The following is a 22350-nucleotide window of genomic DNA, read 5'->3' as shown; positions in this document are numbered from 1 at the left end:
ACACACACACAAAAAAAACTCCACACTTTTAAAGTCAGTTAAAAAGCTTTGCTTTATTGCTGATTTAATGCATGAATTTACATACATAGTACACACTTAAAGTTATTTTAATCACATAAATGGTTAATTAAGGTGACACAGTTGAATCAAATTAAGACAGTGACAATCATACGCCAGACATAAAGTTCATTATTTTTCTTAAAATACATCTCATATGTTAAAGTTACAATTAGTACCATAAGTAGTGGAAGGAAGACGTTACGTTTAAATAGGTTTTGTTAAAAAAAGGAATGATGATTCGCTAAATTAAGGTCAGCGCTGATGGTTGGTATAGAAAACCTGTTTCAAAACAAGTTCGGACACTCATGGGATTTCCAAACTGGAGCAAATAGTGCAGATACTCAAACCCATTAAAACTTTGGGTCTAAAGTTTTAATAGAAATAAAATGTAACTGTTTAAATGAGGTTTCTCTGCTGCTAGCATTTGGTTCTCACAGACAGAAATGTTAGTCTTTTATTTTTTCCGATAAAAACAATCATTCTTAACCAGAAAGATCAAAATTTCTCTTTCTAGAGAGAGAAAAAATCATGCATTTTTCTTCCTTTTGAAACAGTGTCCCAACCTCTTTGAATACAGGATTATAAAAAAATCAAAAAGGCACACTCATACCATGGCCTTTAAAGGCATCATTCAGGCAAAAGGTTTTTACAGTGACAGAGATCAGGACTGGAATGTGTCAGAGCAAATGGAAAGTTGGAAATAAATTAGGGGAGTCACTTATTGAGAGAGCTCTTGTGGCTTTACTCTTCAGGTTTTTCCCAAGTTCCCTTCAGGTATATGTAAAGCCTTTATTTTTAACACATACTGTACTGTGTCAAAATTAACAATTTCTGTTATTTTTTTCTTTTGTTAAATAAACTTCTTTAGATTGTAATGTTAAATTGCAGTGCTTTAAAAAAGTATTCACATCCTTTAAGCTTTTTCACCTTTTTTACGTTTCAACCAGAAACTTCAAGGGATTTTATTTGATAAAGCAACACACAGCAGCATATTTGTGGAGTGAGAAAAAAACGATTAATTGTTTAAATTTTTTCCTATTTGTTTTGCAAATAAAAATCTGAAAGTGAGTCAAGCACTTTTTTACCACAATGCCCCTACCTTATCAGTATTCATCTGAAAATGGAAAAATGATTCATTAGTCAGAGAAGCAGAACAAGAGGTTACTCTGGAGGAGCTGCAGAGGTCAACAGCTCATGTTGGAGAATCTGTTGACAACACTACTACTAGTTGTGAACTCTACAAAAAGGATTGTGGAGAACGAAGGCAAAAACTTTTACCACAAGCCGCATAGAAGATTTAGTAAATATGTGGAGGAAAGTGTTCTGGTCAGATGACACAAAAGTAAAACAATTTTAACTAACAGTTTTGCACTTTGCAGTGGAAAAGTGCACACTGTCCCAACTGTGTAACATGGTGGCGGCAGCATAATGCAAGGGGGATGTTTCTCTTCAGCAGGAATTATTGGAAAGTTGTCAGAGTTAATTTGGGAGTCCGGAAAGGAAACCAGAGGCAGCAAGTTTGAGACGGGGGTGGAGGTTTAACTTTCAGCCTAAACAACCAGAGCTACAATGAAATCTGAACCAAAGGCCTCCATCCAATCAGAATAAGTTTGAACTATTTTGCAAAGAGGAATGGACAAAACGTTAGTCTCTAAAGACGTGCAGCTCTAATTTGAGTAGAAGGTGGTTATACAAAGCTTTGACTCAGGGGGGGAGAAGAAAACTGCTGGATGTAAGACTCTTCAGATTTTTATTTGTATACATTTGGAAAATCCCGTATCCTTCAACTACCTTGCGATGCTGTCAAAAAATCCCAATGAAAATATTGAAGCTTTTGGTTGTATTGTTACAAAAAAATGCATATAAACACATTTTTTTATTCTTCATGATCTAGTGGATGTTACCTTTTAGGGCTTGTGTGCAGGCAGCATTAAAAAATGCTTTCATGCATACGAAACGACTAAGATAATGTGCATACCATCACAGAGCTTGCTTTGGCTCAGCCTAAACTCTGGTTCAAAAAATGTGCCCATAAATTCTCCACACCACTGACAAACGAAACAGAAACGGCCATCGTTTGGCACTGTGCGTTAAATAGAGTAAACGAACAAATCGACAGCTCTGTGATCAGGAAACAAAAACTCATTAACAACTAAATACACGAAAACATCAATGCATGCAAGTAGGATACTCTCTGAACACAAGACAGACCCATGTTAGTTCATTATATATTATAAGTTCTCTATATGTCTTATCCTGAAATATTTAGATCTACTCCTAAGGTGCTATTAATAAGTTACATTCAGCATAAGTAAAATAATTCCTCCGTTTTGCAGTAGTTTAGAAAATAAAATAGATATCTCTGTTTATCCCAGGGCAACGTTTCACTGAGTAGCAGACATCTTTATTAGTACCTGTGAAGTAAAGAAAGTGTTAATGGATTTCTTTGTTGTATTATAACAAAGCGTAATCATAGGAAATCACAAATTGACCCCAACCTGTAATAATTTGGCTTAAACGGGCCGTTCTTGTTCAGCCCCATGTACTTAGCCTGCTCATCGGACAGCTCTGTCAGGTGGGCATCAAAGTTGGGCAAGTGCAAACTGGCCACGTACTCATCTTGGAACAGAGACAGAGAATAATTCATTATAGATAAAGAGGACATCATCCTCAGCTCCAATAAATAAATGCTGTAAACCCTTTTGGGAGTCATAAGACGGCAGCAGGGATTTAGGGAAACTCCTACCCATTTTCTTGGGCAGAAGATACACATCTTGTTTGTATCGTCCTTCTGGAGCATTGTACAGCTCAATCAAGGCTAGAGCCTACAGACAACACAGAGCCAACAGTAGATGTAAGATTTTTTTACAGCAACACTTGCAAACATTATACTGCAATAACACTGACCTGAGTAGTAGCAGTGATGGACAACACGAACGTAGGCACTGTAGAACAGCTCAGATTTAAAAGACGACCCTGAGGAAAACCAGAATGCATGCAAAGCGTTTATCATACATTCAGTAAACAAACTAAATAAAATAGAAGTAAGGTCTGAAATATGTCAGGAACAGTGAGGTTTTACTGTGAACTTCTCCTGCGACTTTACCTCTGCCAGCACAATAACCCTTTTCCCATCAGGCCAGATGATGTGGTCGACCTGAGAGCGAACCCTCTCCCAGGTCAGCTCGGGGCTGCGTAGACTCGCCTGAAGAGCACAAAGGAAAATACACACACACACACACACATATAAAATAATTAAGAAGGGAAAAATTAAAAGCCACCTGCAACCGAACCAAACACAAATGAGCTTGACTGTGCTGGGTTTCTATCACATTTGGATGAAAAGATGAGCGTTCACCCCGTTTAGAATGGTGGTGCTGTGACATAAAATCACAGGAAAATCAAAGCCTTGGCCTTTCTGGGGGAACAAAGAAATGTAACTATTAGATAATTTATCCATCAGTGCTTTCACCACCGTGTCTATTCAGTACCGAATCAGATTGGATAGGGGATCAGAATTATATAACAGTAGGTATCAGGATGAAATTCTACTCCCGGTACCTGATGATGGTCTTCTGTCTGATTTTGTTTTCTTCACTCCACGCTACACAAGTTGAGGTGTGGGCGATATTCACGTGCACAGCTGATTCCGTGCACATTATTTTGTTGATTGACTCTGGGTTTTTCGCTTCGCATCTATGGCTTTTTAAGCTTTTACTTTGATGTTCACAGTGGGAAACAGAGAGAAGCCGCATCAACTCCTCAGATTCTCACTGTGTCTGTAACACGATGTTCCCTGCTTCCCTCAAGCATGAAAAGACACTGTGCAGCAGAGGGCGCTGTGCTTAGGGCATTCTTAATAATTGTCTTCTAATTGTACAACTCTAAAAACAATGTTTAAAGTCAATGTATGTTTTTGTCTGCATAAAATTAACTACAATCATCATGGATTATATTACAAGCTAAATTATAAATAATGAGACGTAAACAGAGAGTAAACAAACCACTCCGGATGTAAACATTTTCAGCAGAAGCAGGACTGCAGCTATAATTTTGAATAAGATATATATTACAAAACAAATCTATTTTATGGAATGTGTTGCAGGAACATTACAGTAACTTTCTTAACCACATTGAGAAAGGTTGACCTGAGAAAACTCTGGTTGGGATAAAATATCTGCAGCTTTCAGTCATAAATAGAACAACCTCAAAATAAAGTTGTGTAAATAAGTATTTTTAATGTATTCAGGGTACATGGCATTAATTTTATTACCTTTAATGAAGTATCAGACTGTGACTTAGTGTTGGCCGATGCCTGTTCTTAAATTGTTCAAATCAAGTAACAGTTAGTCACTCAGGGAGTAAAAAGGAAAGATAGAAATATTGGGCTGAGAAACCAAGCCAGTTTAAAGGTCATATTCCACATTCCTCACCATTAATAATAGATGGAGCTTAACCTCTTCACATCTAATCACCCTAATTGCTAAATCAGGAGCTTTATAATTGTGATAAATTCCAGCAAGGAATAAAACATGAAGGCATATTTGCAAAGCTCACAGGATTATAAGAACAAAGAACATAATAGGGTTTTTCCCCCATGAAAGTGTGTGAATGTCTGCCAAGTTGTGCTTAAAACAGGCAATTGTTTTTTAGTGGGAACTTTTCCATAAATAACAGAAAAACAATTAAATTACCACATCGATCTCTGTATTGGAATGCCCCATATTGCAGACAATGCAGCCATTTTTCATTCGGTCAAGGTGCTCTCTGGAAACAACGTTCTTGTTCCCTGCAAATAAACAAACGGAAACTGATGACCTCTGAAGAAAATCCCTGAATCAAAAGGGAATGATGTTTAAAATGAGACACATTTTTGCACATGGCCAACGCTGTGCCCATTAAAGCAGAAGTAATAGATGTCACTGCATGGGGCTCCATACCAGTGCAAGTTATCACCACGTCCATCTGCCGGATGACCTCGCTCAGCTTGACCACTCGAAATCCGTCCATGCTGTGCGGACACAAACCAGATCTTAGTATTTTGTTTACACAAGAGAGAAAATAAGCGAATGAAAAGACGACATAATAATGCACTAGTTAGCATCGCAGCTAATTCAATGCACAACACAGAAATTCTAGTGGCGCACATTTATTGATGGGGGAGTGCCGAATGGTGATGTGCAGTGACTCACCATGCCTGCAGAGCACAGATGGGGTCAATCTCTGTGATGCACACAATGGCGCCAAGGGCTTTAAGAGCAGTGCAGCAGCCTTTTCCCACCTACAGATCACAAGGCAGTGCAATATAAAGGTCAGCTGCACCAGTGGAAATTCAATCATTTCAAGTAAAAGCTTTTGTTCTTTGCTTTTTTTTTTTATCTAGGAATGACTCACCTCCCCATAACCACACACAACCACTTGTTTGCCTCCAAACATTATGTCCGTGGTCCTTTTCAAGCTATCAGAGAAAAGTAAAATAAAATATCACAATCATCCCGGACCATCTTTATTTTATTATTTTACATCATTTAAAAATAAAAAAAAATGGTAGCAGTAAACATCAGTAATTAAAGACAATGTAAAGAGAGACATTGTATTTTTGTCTTCACTATCAGACATTAAAACAGACTAAATGTTTTCTGTTTTAGGTCGGTTATAGTTCTAAAAAAATATTTCTACTTACTAAATGTCATAATAATGTGAGAAGATCTTTCCTATTTTCTTTAAAATATACACACACTTCATATTTAGAAAAGAACAATACTGTGGATATACTGAAGAAACATCTACAGCATGGCATTGACAAAGTCAATGTTTTGAGATGCTGCGACAGGTTGGCGACCTGTCCAGGGTGACGCCGCCTCTTGCCCGGAACGTTAGCTGGAGATAGGCACCAGGACCCCTCCCAAACCCACTAGGGACCAGAGTGTAAAGAAAATGGATGGATGGATGTTTTGAGATTGTTGTCAAAAAGCTCTGACCATACTCTCATTGATTGTTTTTTGGGCAGAAATAAAAAGATGTGTATGATAAAAGTGTGAAACCTGTGGATTTTAGTAAATAAAAATAAACAATACCCCTCCTATTATTCTTGCATTTAAAACGGATTTTATTTTGGTAATCCAAACGTCTTTTAGCAGGAAAAAGCTTAGTCTGATTAATGTTAGACAGTGTGAAAAAAGCCGACAAGTCTTTTTATACAGCCTACTGTAAATATTTAAAATTTTCTAATCTTGCTCACCCATCCAGAATAGATTCGCGGCAGCAGTAGAGGTTGTCAAACTTCTGCTTCGTAACCGAGTCGTTCACATTCATCGCAGGGACGCACAGTTTGCCCGCCTTAGACAACTGATACAATCTGAGAAGACAAATTAGGAAGTCCTTTTAGGCCAATCAGGTGACATGGCACCTTTGTTCATATCCAATGAAAGCGAGATGGCCATCTTTATGACACTGAGCTTTCTGGAGCTTCTGGCTAATTGAGTCTATGGAAGCGTATATTTTAGCTGCGTCATGTTTCTCCAGTTCCCTGAAGTGATATAAGGGCAAAGTCCTCTTAAACCCACAGTGACCTTTATCAATACCAACATGACCTATATAACACCCTTACATGTTGTTCCTGTTGACACAATATTCAGAATGTTATTTATAAGCAAATGCATTCAGGTAAATTCCGACTTTTCCAGGAAAACAAAGAACAAATCGGAAGAATGAAGCCACGGTGGAGCAGAGATAGAGGCTTGAAGTGAAAATGATAAAACTGTCTGACCTGTGAACACCAGTGACGCTCTCCTCCACGATTCCTCGGACCTTCTTGAACACGCTGGGATACTTCTTGTAAACCCAGTGAGTCAAATCTCCACCATCGTCCAAGATCTTTCATTTGAACCAAAGAGGAGATCGTTTAACTGCATCAAAGATTTATGAATGCCCCAGAGAGAGAGGTGTTAAATTCATGATTCAAATGTACTCATAATACCATATTGGCCTGCCAGCCGTCCCTGTTGACACAGCGATCGATGCACCACCAGAAGTCGTCCTCTGATTCACCTTTCCAAGCAAACACAGGTACACCTGCAGGAAGCAACACACACATGACAAGCAAAGACAGAGGCCCATTAGGGTGGCATTACATAATAAAAAACACAAGCATGAAACGGTTAACTTTCAAGGTCACTTAGAGTTCATTCAGACTTACTACTAAGATGAAGTAAAACCTAATCTACTTTTATCTGTTAAAATGTAGGTCACTACAACAACAGGATTTTATTTTTGCCTAGAATACAAATTTGATAGCTATGGCTAACCCTCACACTGTATTTACTCATGATGTTCAAAAAAAAAATAAAAAATAAAAACAAATTAGATTGAAGGATCTAAAAAAAAATTGTCTGTTTTGTTGTAGCTCAGGATTCCAGTCAAAGTTAAAGGAAATGTCTCTATCTGGATGCTTGCGATACATTCAATTATAGATACTTAGTACTGATCTACTGACTGTGATTATATGAAAAATACTCAAAGTAAGACATCCAGTCATATTTTGTGTAGCCATTGTTTAAAAATTATATATTTTTTAAACACTTTTACGCAGGTAAAAGTGATCTAATGAATTTGGGTTTTCTCTAATAACCCATAGATAATGTCCATGGTGAAAAAAAGATTGTGTTGCTGCTGCAGGTTTGATCAAAAACTCCCCCAAAAAACTGATTTTTTTAAAATTTGAAGTGTGGGGGAAAATCCCTGTTATTCATATGCATTGTAAAATTCAGATGATTTATTATGTTGCTGTTCAGGTAAATCTCGACTTCATGTTACCAAGGCGTTGAGCGAATCATTTCAGAAAACATCATGCTTTAAGCCAGTAGATTATATAGAAAAAATCCCCACAAGCTTCTGGAGGGGACGATCTCACCAGTTTCAGCGAGAGCAGCGGCCACCTCGTTTTGAGTGGAGTAGATGTTACAGGCAGTCCAGCGGCACTGGGCCCCGAGGGCCACCAGAGTTTCAATCAGGACCTAAGAGGGGATGATGGATTGCACACACGTGTATAAAAAGTTAGGAGATGTGAGCTGTAACAAAACATCAGCTGGACCTGCAGAGAACAGGACGAGAGGACAGAACGTACGGCTGTCTGAGCAGTGATATGGGTGCAGCCCACTATCTTCGCCCCGGCCAGGGGCTTCTCCCCCTGGGCTCTCTTCCTCAGCGAGATCAGGGCAGACATGTCTGTAAAGCAAAAATATAATACTTAAAAGCTACGAACATTTGTTTCTCACTTGAAAACAAATTTTAAGTTTGTTTTTTTTTGGGGGTGGGGGGGAGGTGTCAATAAAAAAACTCAGCTTAGGGAGTTTCTCTGATAAGTGTACATTTATGGATTGGACATAAAGATATGCTATAATTTGGAAAATAAAAAATTTAAATTGACCATCCACAAATTGTATATTTTAACTTTTATATTTTAGGTGTTCAAGTAAGGAATGAGTAAATGAAACATTATTTTAAATGCTGGAAATGTTTAAAGATAGAGTCAAATTGTGTATTTTCCAACATGCTTGGGGACCCCTGAGTTAAACAGTAGTGTGATGATTGATATAAAAATGCTACATGAATCAGAGCAAATAAGCTACGTTTGTATTTTTAATAAAGAAAAGATGAGAGTCTGAGTTTGATTGGAATGAGTGACTCATTAACAGTATTTTTTTAAATAAAAAAGTAATAATAATAATAATAATCTCTTTCTACAAGATGGTTATAAAAAGAACGGCAGGAATATGACAAACTACTAGAACAACAGCAACATACCATCTACAGCCCTGCAGATTTAAAGCCTAATAAACACTTGTCAGGCATTCACATACTTCCCTTGAACAATGTAAACAGCTAGAAGCACAGCAGACAGAAGTGAAAGACTACAGCACTGCATCTTTGAGCGTTGAAAGTAAAAGGACATACGAAACGATAAAAAAACTGATCTGTAATAATGTTTTCAGAATAACATCAGTACTGAAGAAGATAGGGTCTTAACTGTTGCGAAATTAGAAGATAAATTATAACAAGTTGTGTAGTGGTAGTAAGCAGTTTTTTGGCAAATATTCAGGAATAAGAAACTGCTTTCTTTGTTTGTTTCTTTGTTTTTAGAAGTTTTAAAAAGCAGACTGCCTAACAGCAAAACGATTTTGTCTCCTTTTACTGCAGAGTAGAAGAAAAGCTGCAAACTCAAAACTACACTAATCAGGAAACTACAGTTTGGATTTCAACTTCTGCAAAGAAAAATCTACATTATCTTCTACATAAGATGTTATAACTGTGTGGGTACCTTGCTCTGCTATTTCAATTTCCCGCCGTCCAAATTCAGCCTGTTTGATGTTCTTCACACAGAAGTCGGTGCTGCCGTGGCTGTTGACCTGGGCTTTGTCCCGGGGGGAGGTTTCATCATCCGAGCTGTCGGTGTAAGAAGCAGCTGGAAAGCGAAGAACACAAAAGCTCACTTTTGTGTTGAAACACACGAGCGGAGGCAATAATAAAATCTATACTTCAAATCTATTGTGAGAAAGAAAGGACCTCTGTGTGCACTTCCTGTGGGGGTGCGTGTGTGTGTGTGGACATGTGTGTATTTATGGCGCCTTGAAAAAAGTATTCACACCCTCTGAGCTTTTTTTCACATTTTGTCACAGTCCAGTCACAAACCCCTAACTTGTTTAATTGGGATTCTACGTCATAAATCAATGCAAAGTAGAGTATAATTGTGAAACGAAAGGATAATGACAAATGGTTTAAACATTTTTTATAAGAGTTGAAAACAGTGGTGTTAAGTTGTACTCAGCTCCCCTGGATCAGTACTTTGTAGAACCAGATTTGCCTACAGCTATAGTGGAAAGTCTTTCTGTGGAAGGATCAGCTTTGAAAAGTCCAGAGACTTTTCTTGCTAATTCTTATTTGCAATAGCTGCAACTCATTCAGAATGGAGGTTAGTAACATCTGCTTTTAAAATAGGTCCACAAACTCTCTAAAAGGTCTGGACTTCGACTGAGCCAATTTTGCACATTAATATATTTTGAACAAAACTATTTCAAAACTATACAAGGACACTCTGCCCTGATGTCGATTTATCCTGGTCCCCTGCAGAGTATTTAGCTCCATCCACCTTCCAATCAGCTCCAACCATATTCCCAGTAGTTGCTAAAGACAAGCATTCCCACAGCATGACGCAGCTCCCACCATGCTTCACAGTGAGAAATAGCACTTTTATTTTTCCCTCACATAGGACACTTTGATTAAAGACAAAATCAAATCAAATCAAATTTTATTTGTATAGCACATTTCAGCAGCAAGGCATTTCAAAGTGCTTTACCTCATAACAAACACAAAAACACAAAGTCATGCAACAAAGACTCAACAATCAAAACACTACATTAAGTCAAGTGCCACCATTAAATTCGTAATTGATTATGTTTCAAATACAACTCTAAACAGGCGGGTTTTTAGTTGAGATTCAAAGGAAGTCAGTGTTTCAGCTGTTTTACAGGTTTCTGGAAGTTTGTTCCAGATTTGTGGTGCATAGAAGCTGAATGCTGCTTCTCTTCGTTTGGTTCTGGTTCTGGGGATGCAGAGCAGACCAGAACCAGAAGACCGGAGGGGTCTGGAAAAAAAGTTACATTTGGTCTCATCTAACCAAACACCTTCCTCGACAAGTTAGCTCTGGTTTATGTACCTCACTCAACCCAAAACAGGATTCGAACCTATTAGTTAGAACAAAAAGGTCCTGAGAAACTCCTATTAGTTTATATAGAGAAACTCCTGGTGGGCCTATTCTTATTCTGTTTAGCGACCCAGAACAGGAACATTTAGTTTCATACTTCACTCAAACCAGAGCAGGAGTTAGAACAATATCTGGAGAAACTACTCATTACCTCAGTTAGTATTAAACTTTTGGTATCGGAGCAGGACCTAGAGAAAGTCCTGTTAGTTTAAAAGAAACTAGGAACAAACTTAGAAATTATAAAATCAAACAAGGAGAACCAACATCTGGTTTTATCAGAACAAGAATCCAGAGAAAGCCCTACTAGTTTATAAATTACTACATATTGGTTCCCCACTTATTAAAAGTGGGGAACCAATATGTAGTAATTTATACTTTTACTTTTCTTTTTTATTACTTTATCCAGAGAAATTCCTATTACTACTTAGTACTTTTTGTGTTTTTTCCCTTTTCTGTCGTTATTTTTGTTTGTATTTCCTCTAACTCATGTAAAGTCCTTTGAATTGCCTTGTTGCTGAAATTATGTTATATAAATAAAATCACCTTACCTTACCTGAAGTCTTGACATGGTATATAGTATATGGTTTTATTTTACCAAATCTATTAGCCCAACATCATAAACTGACGTCTGTTTTTCGACCTACCATCGGTTTCCCTTACTTTGTAGCTACCTTGTGTTTCTCTATCACCTAAAGTCCAGATAAAAGATTGAAATTTGTGGCTTCTATGTGAAATATGTGAAAAAGCTGAAGGAGTTTAATGTTTTCAACTCAGTGTACAGTAGGAAGTAGAGTGTTGCTTTAATGGATATAATGCATAAGTCTTTCAAAATAATATGTCATATGTATGTGTGTTATGAAACCATTAATGCCCATAGTACCTGAGCTGTAGCTGTCTGTGGAGGACTGGGAGATGGAGCGTGAGAGCGAGCGGCGACCCGCCTTGGTCGGAAACTTGCTGAACTCCTGCTTGTCCTCTGCATTCGCAAACTGGATCTGAAAAAAAGTCAATCAAATGCAACACTGAAATCACACGCAGACAAGGCCAGAAAGTATCATCGCCACACATTAGCAGTGTAGATGCTCGGTAACATGCTTACGTAACTGCTTATATTTGAACTCATTTTGCTGTTTCAGCCTCAAAACTGTCCTTTGAAAAAAAAGAAAAAGGTGGAAATCAGCTCATTTTTGCAAAACGCAGGTGGATCAGGAAGAAGAAAGCTGCTGCTTATTTTTAGACGCGCTCCGCTGCTCTGTGATTTATGCTTTGTTCAGATACACAGGCTCGAGTTGTTGTTGTGGGCTATTGGTTTTTCATCATGCTAACCGAAGCCTTCAAAGCGCCAAAGATCAAAGCCCTGGAAACACATGAATCAGAACAGCAAAAGCTTGATTAGCGTCTGTATGTTGTAACCTTGCTTTTCGTAAAAGTCGTAACTTTATATAACTGGTTAGACACCTGGTTATAACAGTTATATCGTAACTGAATGTGGTCTTTGGTTCCAGCATCAAAACACATTTTTCCAGCTTATGAGCTTTAGACAGATGTAAAGAAATATTCTGTTACATCACAGTCCCATAAGTAATGCTGTTCCTCAGCAACACAAGGTCTCCAGGGTCGTTCCATTTTGCACATTTTGTGTTTTGTATAATTGGGGATAGAAAAAAAATACAAGCTTGGACAAATCCTCTCAGAAACTAGAGATGCACACTGGAATCACCCGATCTTCAACTTGATTGACCCTTATCGGTGATCAGCTGGTCAGAAAGTTGAAGATCCAATCTTCATCTTTTTCCTGATCTGTGAGCTTCACACAAGATATCGGTAACAACCAAAGTAATGCAGAAATCAAAATTAATGCATTAATTTCAATTAATTAATTAAGGAGAGAAAATCTCGTTTAAAAAAATGTATAGTTGCATAATTCAGTAGAGTATGAAGTATAAAACTGTTGGTTTTCTTGCATTAAAACCATCTTGAATGTCCCTGCATCTGGATCTGGATGGTTAGATGAAGCTACAATGTTCCAGTTTCAAGATATCTCAGCATAATCCACATTTTATTTCTATTTACCAAAGTTTATTGGAATTGAAAGGCTTACTGAGGTAGTATGGTGGCACGTGTTAAAAAAATGTGGTTGCTTAATCCCAGTTTATTAAGTACAAAGCCTCTAATTAATGATACAGTCTTTTTTGATCATATCCCATCACAAATCAAATCAGATGAAGTTTTGGAAAATAAATTGAAATGGCAGAAGGAACAAATACATTTTGAAAACATGAAGAAAGGGAGGTGCAAAAAGGCTTAGAAAGTCAAGAAGCCACTGAAAATCTGTAAGAAATTAGAGAAAATTTCTTCCGCTTTGTACAAATTATGTTAACTGATTACCTATAAAACGGTTTGTCATTATCAGGACAGCATAAAGAGTGGCACAACTGGTAAAAGCAAAAGGACTTTCACAAATAAAGTCTTCTTTTGGCAAAATATAATAATGTAATTATTATAGTTGTATGTATTTCTAAACTTCTCAATGTTCCTATAAGCTCTCTTGGAGCCACACCCCAAAAGTAAAAAGAACTGAATTTCACCATAAAACAGCTCTAGTCAGGCAGCCCATCATATTTCTGACAAAAGGAGTCAAAAGAATAGTTAGAAGAGTTGTTCAAGACCTTAATGGAACAAAATATGACCAAAACATGACTAGATCCTGATCAGGAGTGGCTCTGACAGCCATAATGTCTGCCTTTCCAAGAATTCCTACTCTTGTATCCATAATCGCGCTTTGATGTTGCGTCCATCTGTCTGTCAGACAGCGCTGTGTAAAGTCATAACACTGTACAGTGTCATGCAATCATGGCTGATCCCCTTGCAGACACACAGACAAAATGCAGAACACTTTTCCTGTAAGTCCTCTCTAACTCTCGATCATTCGACTTCTCTGTCTTGGTGGTGTTGCAGTGCTGCTTTAAGTTATTGATTTCCCACACACAGTTCACACCGCTCCCTTTTTGAGACACTTTGTGACAATGCTGTCGGGCTCCCTTGACCTCTTATTTTCAATGTCCGTAACTTGTGTTTGGAGTGCAAACTGTTGAGCAGGCCACTGGAGTTGACAAAACACACAGGGACGATGAATCGGTGGGCCAAACAGCTAGTAGAACAAAACCCCCGAGCGACATGCACTGCATCACATACACTGACCAAGAAGAATGACAGTACAGCTCAACCTTGATAAAAATTGCTGAGGAGTTAACGATTCAAAGACTTACATAAATACAACTAAAGCCAAAAAGCTAAGAGAAGCATCATGTGGCTCAGTTTTCAGGAAGTGACCTCACGGTTGGATGGAAGGGATTCGTTCTCCTGCAAAATACCGACGAGATAACGGCAAACATAGTAGTTTCAGTCTCTTAACTTCTTGACCCTATGATCCCTCGGCCCAATGTTCATCACACCTCGACTTCAGCAGTCTACCATGCAACCGAACAGAAACTCAAGAAGCTTGGGAGTCTGGGTGAGCAGAGCAGATCTCTGCATGGCTCTGTTTTCACAACCCAGACTGTGGCCTTTCTCACATCACTCAGTACATTGAGTTTTCCTCTGGATCGTTTCATGTGGATTCAGCACACACTTTGCATTTTCCTTTCCCGACTGGTAAACATTTAAATAAGACCGTACTCCTGGTTACGACGTATGGTAATGTAAATGATTGTTACTGCCTGAGATAACATCACAAAACCTTTGTAGTTCAATGTAAAACAGTGCTAAACAGAATATCGTAACCCATCTCAAGCCACAAGTGATCCAAACTGACCTCTGCCTGGGAGTTCCAACATCTAAAAAGATAGGTTTCCTGTGAAGCATTACAAGCAACTCACCTGTTCTCTCCCATGTCCATGCTTGTGAGCCATAGCTGCCGGTCACTGTCTACTGCTCGCTTCAGCTTTCTAGCCTACCTCTCTGAGTCCTGTGTGTGTGTGTACGCGCGATGGTACCAGGTGTCCCTGATGCTATTATCCCAGAACACTCCCAGGCAGCTCAGGGGGAGGTTCCCACCTATTACCATAATTTCTAAATGGCCAACTTTGGCTAAAACAGGCCAGGACGTAAAAAGAGAGGTCAATTTCAAACACGTCTCTCTCTCTCTCGCCGTTTGCTCCGCATTGTCCTTGACAACTCGCTGCTGAAGGCTTCAGTTTTTATTTTATGGGGATTTTTTTTTTTTTTTTACAGTGCAGATAGAGCATTGTACGAACCAGAGATATGACGACACCACACGCAAACAAGTACAAAAACACATTTGCTGAAGCTCGTATTTTCAGCTTGAGTTCCTAATTTGCAGCACTAAATGTACTGGGATTGGCAGGAGGAATTAAACCTGTTCTCCATTGGCCTTCTGCTGCATCATTAGGCATCTCTTTAGACCCATCCTGCAGCTAAAAATACCCTTTCTCTCTCAGATAACAGGCCAGGTCAAAGACTTAAGCCGTAGAGTGTTACAGTCGGTCAGTGGCGTAAAGGCTCAGTGTGGCCCCGACATAAGGCAACCAAAACTACTTAACCAGACACCGCCACCGCGGCTCTATGGCACCATCTAACTGTAATCCACACACATCCTCGCCGTCAACTGCTCACAGCCGCTGCATTCAACAAGTCAAACACAGGCAGCGCAGCGGGTAAAACAGGTCACACGGCAAGGCAAGTTTCAAGGGATGTATAACACTGAAATCAGCACACTCCTCCTGGTATGCAAGGGCTACTGTTTAAATCAATGCATGCATGACCGATTACTCGGTGTTGTGAAAAAAATACACCGTGAACTAATCCTGCCTTCCTTGCAGGCTTTGTGACCTTCAGCTGAAACTATAAGTTCTCCTGATTAAGATAACATGCAGCCGTATTTTATGAATAAACACTTGCAGTACAGCCACACTGATTTAAAGGGGTAATCCAGACTTTTTTCCATGTGGGGTTCTGTTAAGATGCTATATTCAATCATTAACTTGTGGTAAATAACTCTCTTGGGGTCTTTACTTTAATTAAACCAGGATTCTTTTTTTTTTTTTAGGTAACAGGGCATCAGAGGAAGTCTAACTTAGAGGTCGGCCATGTTAAACCTAACATCAAAAAATATGCTTAACGCATTTCACGTTGCAGAATGTTGCAGAAACAATCGGTCCCTTCTGTGTGAGTCACTGTGCATAAATAAACCTCAAAGAAATGTTTTGAAGTTCAAGTTATTTTATCATCAAAGTGAAAATGACAATAGAGTTACCTACTTCAGGTTAGGTACTGACTTCATATCACCTCTTGATATAACAAGAGGTGATATACCAGGGATAATACAATCTCTGTATTATGAATAAATACAGGGATTGTATTTATTCATAACAAGAGGTTATACCAAGAAAATCTAACGTTTCCATATGAATGCTTTAATTTGTCAAAAGATGCACTAAAATGAATTAAATATATTGAAAGTAAAGGGAACGGTGAAAAACAAAACTTATGAGGATGTGTTGTAATGCTTCCTTAACTAACTTGAGTTTAAAAAAAAAAAATTAGACAAAGGATCTGAGTTTATTTTGTTTGGTATCGTCACGTCATCTAGCCTCCACTGCGTCATCTAGCCTCCACAGAGGATGATACACTCCTGTGGCAAATGTGTAATCACTTGCATGAAGGGTTTACTGAAATGAAAATGACGAATGTGGGACAGTCTTTAGAGGATCCGAAAGCTTTCATGTTGAACTTCTGTTTTGCGGTCCTCCCCCACCTTGTCCACCTTATCTCATTACAGCATTAACTTTGATTCCTCATCATTTCAGAGTATAATCCGTTCTGCCTTACTCAGACCTCTCCATCTCGCACTGTGGAAAAAGATTAAAAAATGCGAAACATAAACTATTGAGAACTATTTGGGGGAGAGATTAGATAATCTCGATAATACAGGACATTGATCAAATCTATCAAAAGCTGAAGAACGTAATATGATTATAATCAAAAGGAGAAGAAAGCAAACTGTTTACTTCTATTTGTTGAGCTATAACCTGTAGAAAAATGGTTAGTCCCAAACCCCAGATATGCTCCATCAACATAAAATATTTGATGTATTCTTAACCAAGGTTTAGGAATGAAAAAGATTTTTATATTTTCTTGACCATTTTAGAGTCCCAGAAAGTTTAGGCTCTGAGATGATATTTGAATTTGAATTTCTAACCTAACCAATATTTTCCAATCCAAACGTTTTTAGACATTTAGTGATGTTTAAATTCCCTTCAATATATACATAAGTGAATATTACTAAATACATTCCTGCTATAATAGTCTTTTATGTTCACATAGCAAGGCGCTGCGTCTGTTATATCATATTAACACCCAGTTGAACTTTTTCACATTTTGACACATAATTAACAAACGTCAATGTATTTTGTTCGGCTTGTTTGTGGTAGACCAAGACAAAGTAGTGCATAGTTGAGCAATGGAAGGAAAACTGACACTGCTCTTTTAAGTCTTCCAAATAGAAAACAAATGTTTATTAATATCTTTGAAAACCCACATGTGCTTTGCCTTGCACTTCACAATTCCTCAGTTCTTTGTGTTGGTCTGCCACCTAAAATCCTAACAAATCCCTTCGGGTTTGTGGTTTTACCATGACAAAATGTGGAGAAGATCAATAGTGCGAATAAGTTTGCAAGGCACTGTAAACATGATATAACCAAACTTCAAAGTGGGCACGCAGCAGTCCACACCTCCACAGGGATCAGATACAAAATGATGATGCAGGAACAAATTCAATGTGAGTAAGTCCCGTTCTCTGGAGGTCGGTGGGGGGGGGGGGGGGGGGGGGGGGGGGGGGGGGGGGGGGGGGGTGACGTATTGCATAACTGTTTTGTATTGAAAGAAAATGGAGGAGGAGGCAGAGGTTTGCTGTTCTTTGACTCACCCACCATCACACTCACTCAATCAAATTTGTAGAATTGATTGTATTTATCCACCAGACATTTTTCAGACCGTCAAAGTCAATGCAGTGTAAACCAAAATAGTAACAAAGTTTTTCTTCTTACAATGATTTGTAGAAGTCGTCTTTACTGATTTTGCAAACAGGTGACTTGAGTCAGACACTGGACTCTCAGTTTTATTCATAACAAAGCGTTGTTTTCATAAAGCTGATGCACATTCCTATCATTCAATATGTTTGGAAACAGGCTTCCCGGAGGCAGCTCACAGTCCACACAATATTGCCTGTCAGACAGGAAGGAGGTCTAAGCTAATATTTTAAAGCCTCTGAGCCCCGCTGCTGGGAACGCAGATATGGCTATCTTTTGTAATTTTTATGTAATTTGGTTCATATTATGAGTATTCAACTTGGTATGAGACGGGCTGTCTTTACAGAAGCTAAATCACAAACACAGACATACAGTAGATGTAGGACAAAAACGAAGATTTAATATTCAAGGTGATTATTTAGCAAAAATAAAGTGAGTATAATATCTACGTATGTTTTCATGACATTAGAAATATGTGGAAACAACCTTCTTTTAATCTGCAGAAATTACATATCGTTCTTACACGTTTATGTGTTTCTACACTGGACTCATTTAAAGCTTTTCCTGTTTTTGATGCAAAAGCAAAGCAGATTGTGAGGTGAAATCTGTAATGAGACATTTTTTTATAGGATAACGAATCGTCACCAGTGTGGATTCAAATCTATGACTAATTTTACGCAAACAACATATAATCAAACATTTGAAGGATCTAGTTGGCTCTGTATTTGAATAACTATGAAGAGGCTTTGGATGTTGGCACATTAATACTAATAAAGAACTTTTAGATTTTGTTGAGTCACAAGAAATAAAGCAAGGAAGTAGAGATATTATACTACTTATATTATAATATTAAGAACAAACAAAAAACAGTCACTGTTTTGTGAAGATTTACCTATCTAATACATATACAATTAAATACAAATCATGTAACTAAGCATCTGTTACATGCTTAGTTATATGTAACAGATGCTTACATGTATCTGTTACATGTAAACATGTAACAGATGCATGTAATCTGTTACATGTATCAGATGTAACAGATGCTTACATGTATCTGTTACATGTAAGCATGTAACAGATACATGTAATCTGTTACATGTATCAGTTGTAACAGATTACATCAAGTGGATTAAAAAATGGATTTTTAAAACTTAAAGTATACTCAGTTTCAGGCCGTGTAACAACATTTAAAAACTGCATTCATGATGAAGATGTAAAAAATATAAACATTGCTGATCTAAAGTTTCCTATTTTCCACAAGAATACAAATTAAGGAACATAAAAATAATGACAGAGTGAAAGGTTATCCCGCTGTGAGAATCTAAGCCTTCTAGCAACTACTGTAAAACAATTATACCGAGTATCTTTTTTTTTTTTTTAAGGACGTTACATATTCAGGGAACAAAATACTAAACAAATGGCTATTTCTGGAGATAAAAAAAACAACAAAAAACATCTTCTCCTCTAAATGTGAGCCGGTTCTCAGAAACACAGCCCTCGACCTGTAACCGGCAGTGGATAAACACTCAGATTTATCCGGTGCTGGGAACCAGCAGTGGATGTGTAATATGAACATCTGACTAGAGAAAGTCTTTTTTGTTTTGCGCCGTTGTAAAGCAGCCAAGACATTCAAAGTCTTTTCCCTCAGGTGCACAGTGTGCAGTAAATACACTCTTATCAAGCTGCTCCAAAAACTAATGATTCCCACCCACATGAGAAGCCTGAACTTGGTCAAAGCTGACCGGGTCAACAATGACAGAGTTCAACAGCTAGATGGTTGGACTGGTTAAGATGGCAGAGCTGGATGCACCACTCAACTTTTTCTTGGCGAACTTGATATCCAGTTTTCTTTGACAAGTCCCAATTTGACTTATTCGACATTTTATTTCTAAGAGCTATCAGACATCAAAGGAAATATATGTACATTACTTTCTTTTGTAGAAGGGATGATTTTGAACTAAAAATAAAGAAATAAGATTATATTCATTGATGCATCAAAGCGCAGTAATATATTTCAAATTAAACGTAAAACAATGCATCATTATTGAACAGAAGTCGTGGGGTATCTTACTTTGGATACATTTAATGAAGAGAAGATGGAAAAAAGTGCTTTTCAAGTTCTGATCGAGATTTAATAAACCGTGCATTTTGTCACTTTACCAAGGACTGAAATCAAAGATTAAAAATAGTCTTTTTGCTCTTTGGTGTTTTCAAAACAAACAATATATTTTATCAATACTGCATGGGAACACTAAAAAAAAAATCTAAATCAGTTTTCTTTCAAGTATAAATTCTCTGTTTTAATTTTGAAACAATTCAGATTGTTTGAAGGACTTAACCTTATTTTAAAAAGTGGTTTGTAGAAGAAGTAGATTTTAATCCAACTAAAAATTAAAAAGTATGCAACAAGAATATCCTGCAATAAGCCTGTGTTCCTAACCTCTACTGGATTTTTATTAAACTCAAAGAAATGCATCAAAGTGCATGCTCTTGGTTGGAGGGAAAATAGAGGGAGCTGTAAGTCTTGAATCACATAATAAATAGAGTTTATTTTCTTTTATAATATCTGACCTGCCAGTCACAGAGCAGAGCCGTTCAAGGGAAAGTTGGCTGATTCTGATTCTTGCTGGATTGATTGATTCTTATCGTTTTTACAATTTTAACATCCACATTCCTGCGCCTCTAAGAAAAGCTACATAAACCAGAGGTTATGCGGGGTTGAATGTTTTCTCACAGAAAATCTTCTATGGCATTAACTACCACATACTTAGTGTGGAAGCTCCCCCCCACATGGAGATTACTAAGGCCTTACATGTAAGCTTTAGGTTTAGTTTCCTAAACAAAGAATATTTACATTGACATTGTATAGAAACAGTACAAGAATACCTAACGCTTGACGGTAATATTGTTTAAAATGACATGTCACACAGTATTACAGTATAAGTTGTAATTCTTCTATAACGACTTCTTTCATACTAAGTGAAATGGGAACAAATATATACAGTATGTCCCACTGAAACTACTAACCCGACTGAATTACCCTGCTTTTTAATACCAACTGCATGTTAGTTAACTAAATGTTAAAGTGTGGCTTTGCAACGCATTCACTGTGGCTTCTTTCCCCATACTGTCCAGCAGTAGCCCAGACTGCAGCACACTTCTCCGCACCAACGTGAACGTGTCCTCCTCACATGTGACCGGCTGTTCATTTGCCCAATGGCAGCAAGTGATGGCGGGCATCACGTTTCTTACCTTCTTCACCGACTTCAGAGTCGGGACTGCGGTGAACGCCGCAGAGGGCATCTCTCCAACGTTCATGTTCACGTCGCTGCTGTTCTTGCTGACGGTCAATGCGGAGTATTTTTCCGCGACGTTTTCCGTCTCTTTGACATATTTAGTGGCCTGCTTGACCTCCGTCTTGCTGTCCACTGCCGAGTCTGTCATCGCATCTAAGTGATACTAAAACAAGGAGGAGATGAGAGGTGGGGGGGAAAGAGAAGCCGGTTGTCTGTGGAGTTTAAACTAACGTTAGCTCCGTCCGTCGCCTTCTTTGCTCTTTGGCGTGTTGGTTTAAAAATGACCGAACGGATCCTGTGATCTATATAAGTACAAATTAGACGCTTAGGTCAAGTTTTCTGGCGTCTTTAATTCCCTATAAGCGCTGCGGAGGCAGTTGCTGGTCCTGCGTTGTGCTGTCAACCTCGTACAGAAGCATCTCTGATGGGAGGGGGCGGTAGGCTCAGCCTGTCACCTGAGGAAGTGGGCTGTGTTCAGGCGATGATCATCCACACAGACAGCGCTCCAACCGGAGGACGGAATTCGGAACAGAAAGACGGGAAATTCTGTTCGTAAAGAGTTTTCATAGTATTTACTTCCGACTTGTATAACTCGTCGTCAGTTTGCATAAAGTAAACCTTAGTCCGTAAAGCCTGTTTGACCGTTGCCAAGGAGGCTGAGAACAAGTCCCGCCTTCTTTGCTGTGATTGGTTGACTCTGAGATCCATTTGGACAATCCACCGCTTCTGATTTGCTGCGCTTTATTAAGCTTAAAGGGTCCTGAACAGGGATAGATTGAGAAAAAAAACAACAAAATGTTTAAATAGTTTTAGCCTGTTTTAAACATTGATATAATGAATTGGGCAGGATCGTCGGAGAGAGAATACTCGAGTACATAGAAAATACTCGAAATACGATGTACTGTTATGTATCAGTTTGCATATATTGAATGAAAACCAAAAAAGTAAAAAAAATAAATTAAAAAAATTAAAATGGTCCGAAGGGTAATGGTATCCTCCTCAAAATAAAAATAGGCAATCTAGGAGTAACACGTTACAATTTTATTTGATTTGCTTAGATATTGAAGATTGACATTTCTAATAAAAAATACTTTTATAAAATAAAATAAAATATAAAGAGCATTGTTTTGTGCCTTAAGACCTTAGGTGAAGCTCCAAATTAAGCAACCCTAGGGGTTTCCCT

General features: G+C 38.1%; 1 protein-coding gene across 3 annotated transcripts; it reads right to left on the bottom strand.

The window, feature by feature from the left end:
• Positions 1-34: 34 nt before the first annotated feature.
• Positions 35-21790, bottom strand: ahcyl1 (adenosylhomocysteinase-like 1). Of its 3 annotated transcripts, XM_028020940.1 has the most exons (18): positions 21399-21790; positions 21124-21330; positions 11703-11817; positions 9380-9523; positions 8186-8286; positions 7973-8075; positions 7040-7134; positions 6830-6936; positions 6302-6418; positions 5455-5518; positions 5253-5341; positions 5001-5071; positions 4755-4849; positions 3167-3265; positions 2968-3036; positions 2807-2885; positions 2559-2679; positions 35-2474 (listed from the first exon to the last, which is right to left on the bottom strand). In XM_028020940.1, exons 2-18 carry the CDS (start codon positions 21313-21315, stop codon positions 2468-2470), a joined length of 1668 nt encoding a protein of 555 aa, XP_027876741.1. In that variant the 5' UTR covers positions 21316-21330; positions 21399-21790; the 3' UTR covers positions 35-2467. The 3 variants fall into 3 exon arrangements, with proteins under 3 accessions (XP_027876741.1, XP_027876732.1, XP_027876749.1); XM_028020931.1 differs by having other exon boundaries at positions 21124-21789; XM_028020948.1 differs by lacking the exons at positions 21124-21330; positions 21399-21790 and adding an exon at positions 14701-14785.
• Positions 21791-22350: the final 560 nt, after the last annotated feature.

This window comes from Xiphophorus couchianus, chromosome 1, assembly GCF_001444195.1.
Source record: "Xiphophorus couchianus chromosome 1, X_couchianus-1.0, whole genome shotgun sequence".
Lineage (NCBI taxonomy): Eukaryota > Metazoa > Chordata > Actinopteri > Cyprinodontiformes > Poeciliidae > Xiphophorus > Xiphophorus couchianus.
Note: the sequence above shows the minus strand (reverse complement) of the source record. Positions and strands in the feature narration are given on the sequence as shown.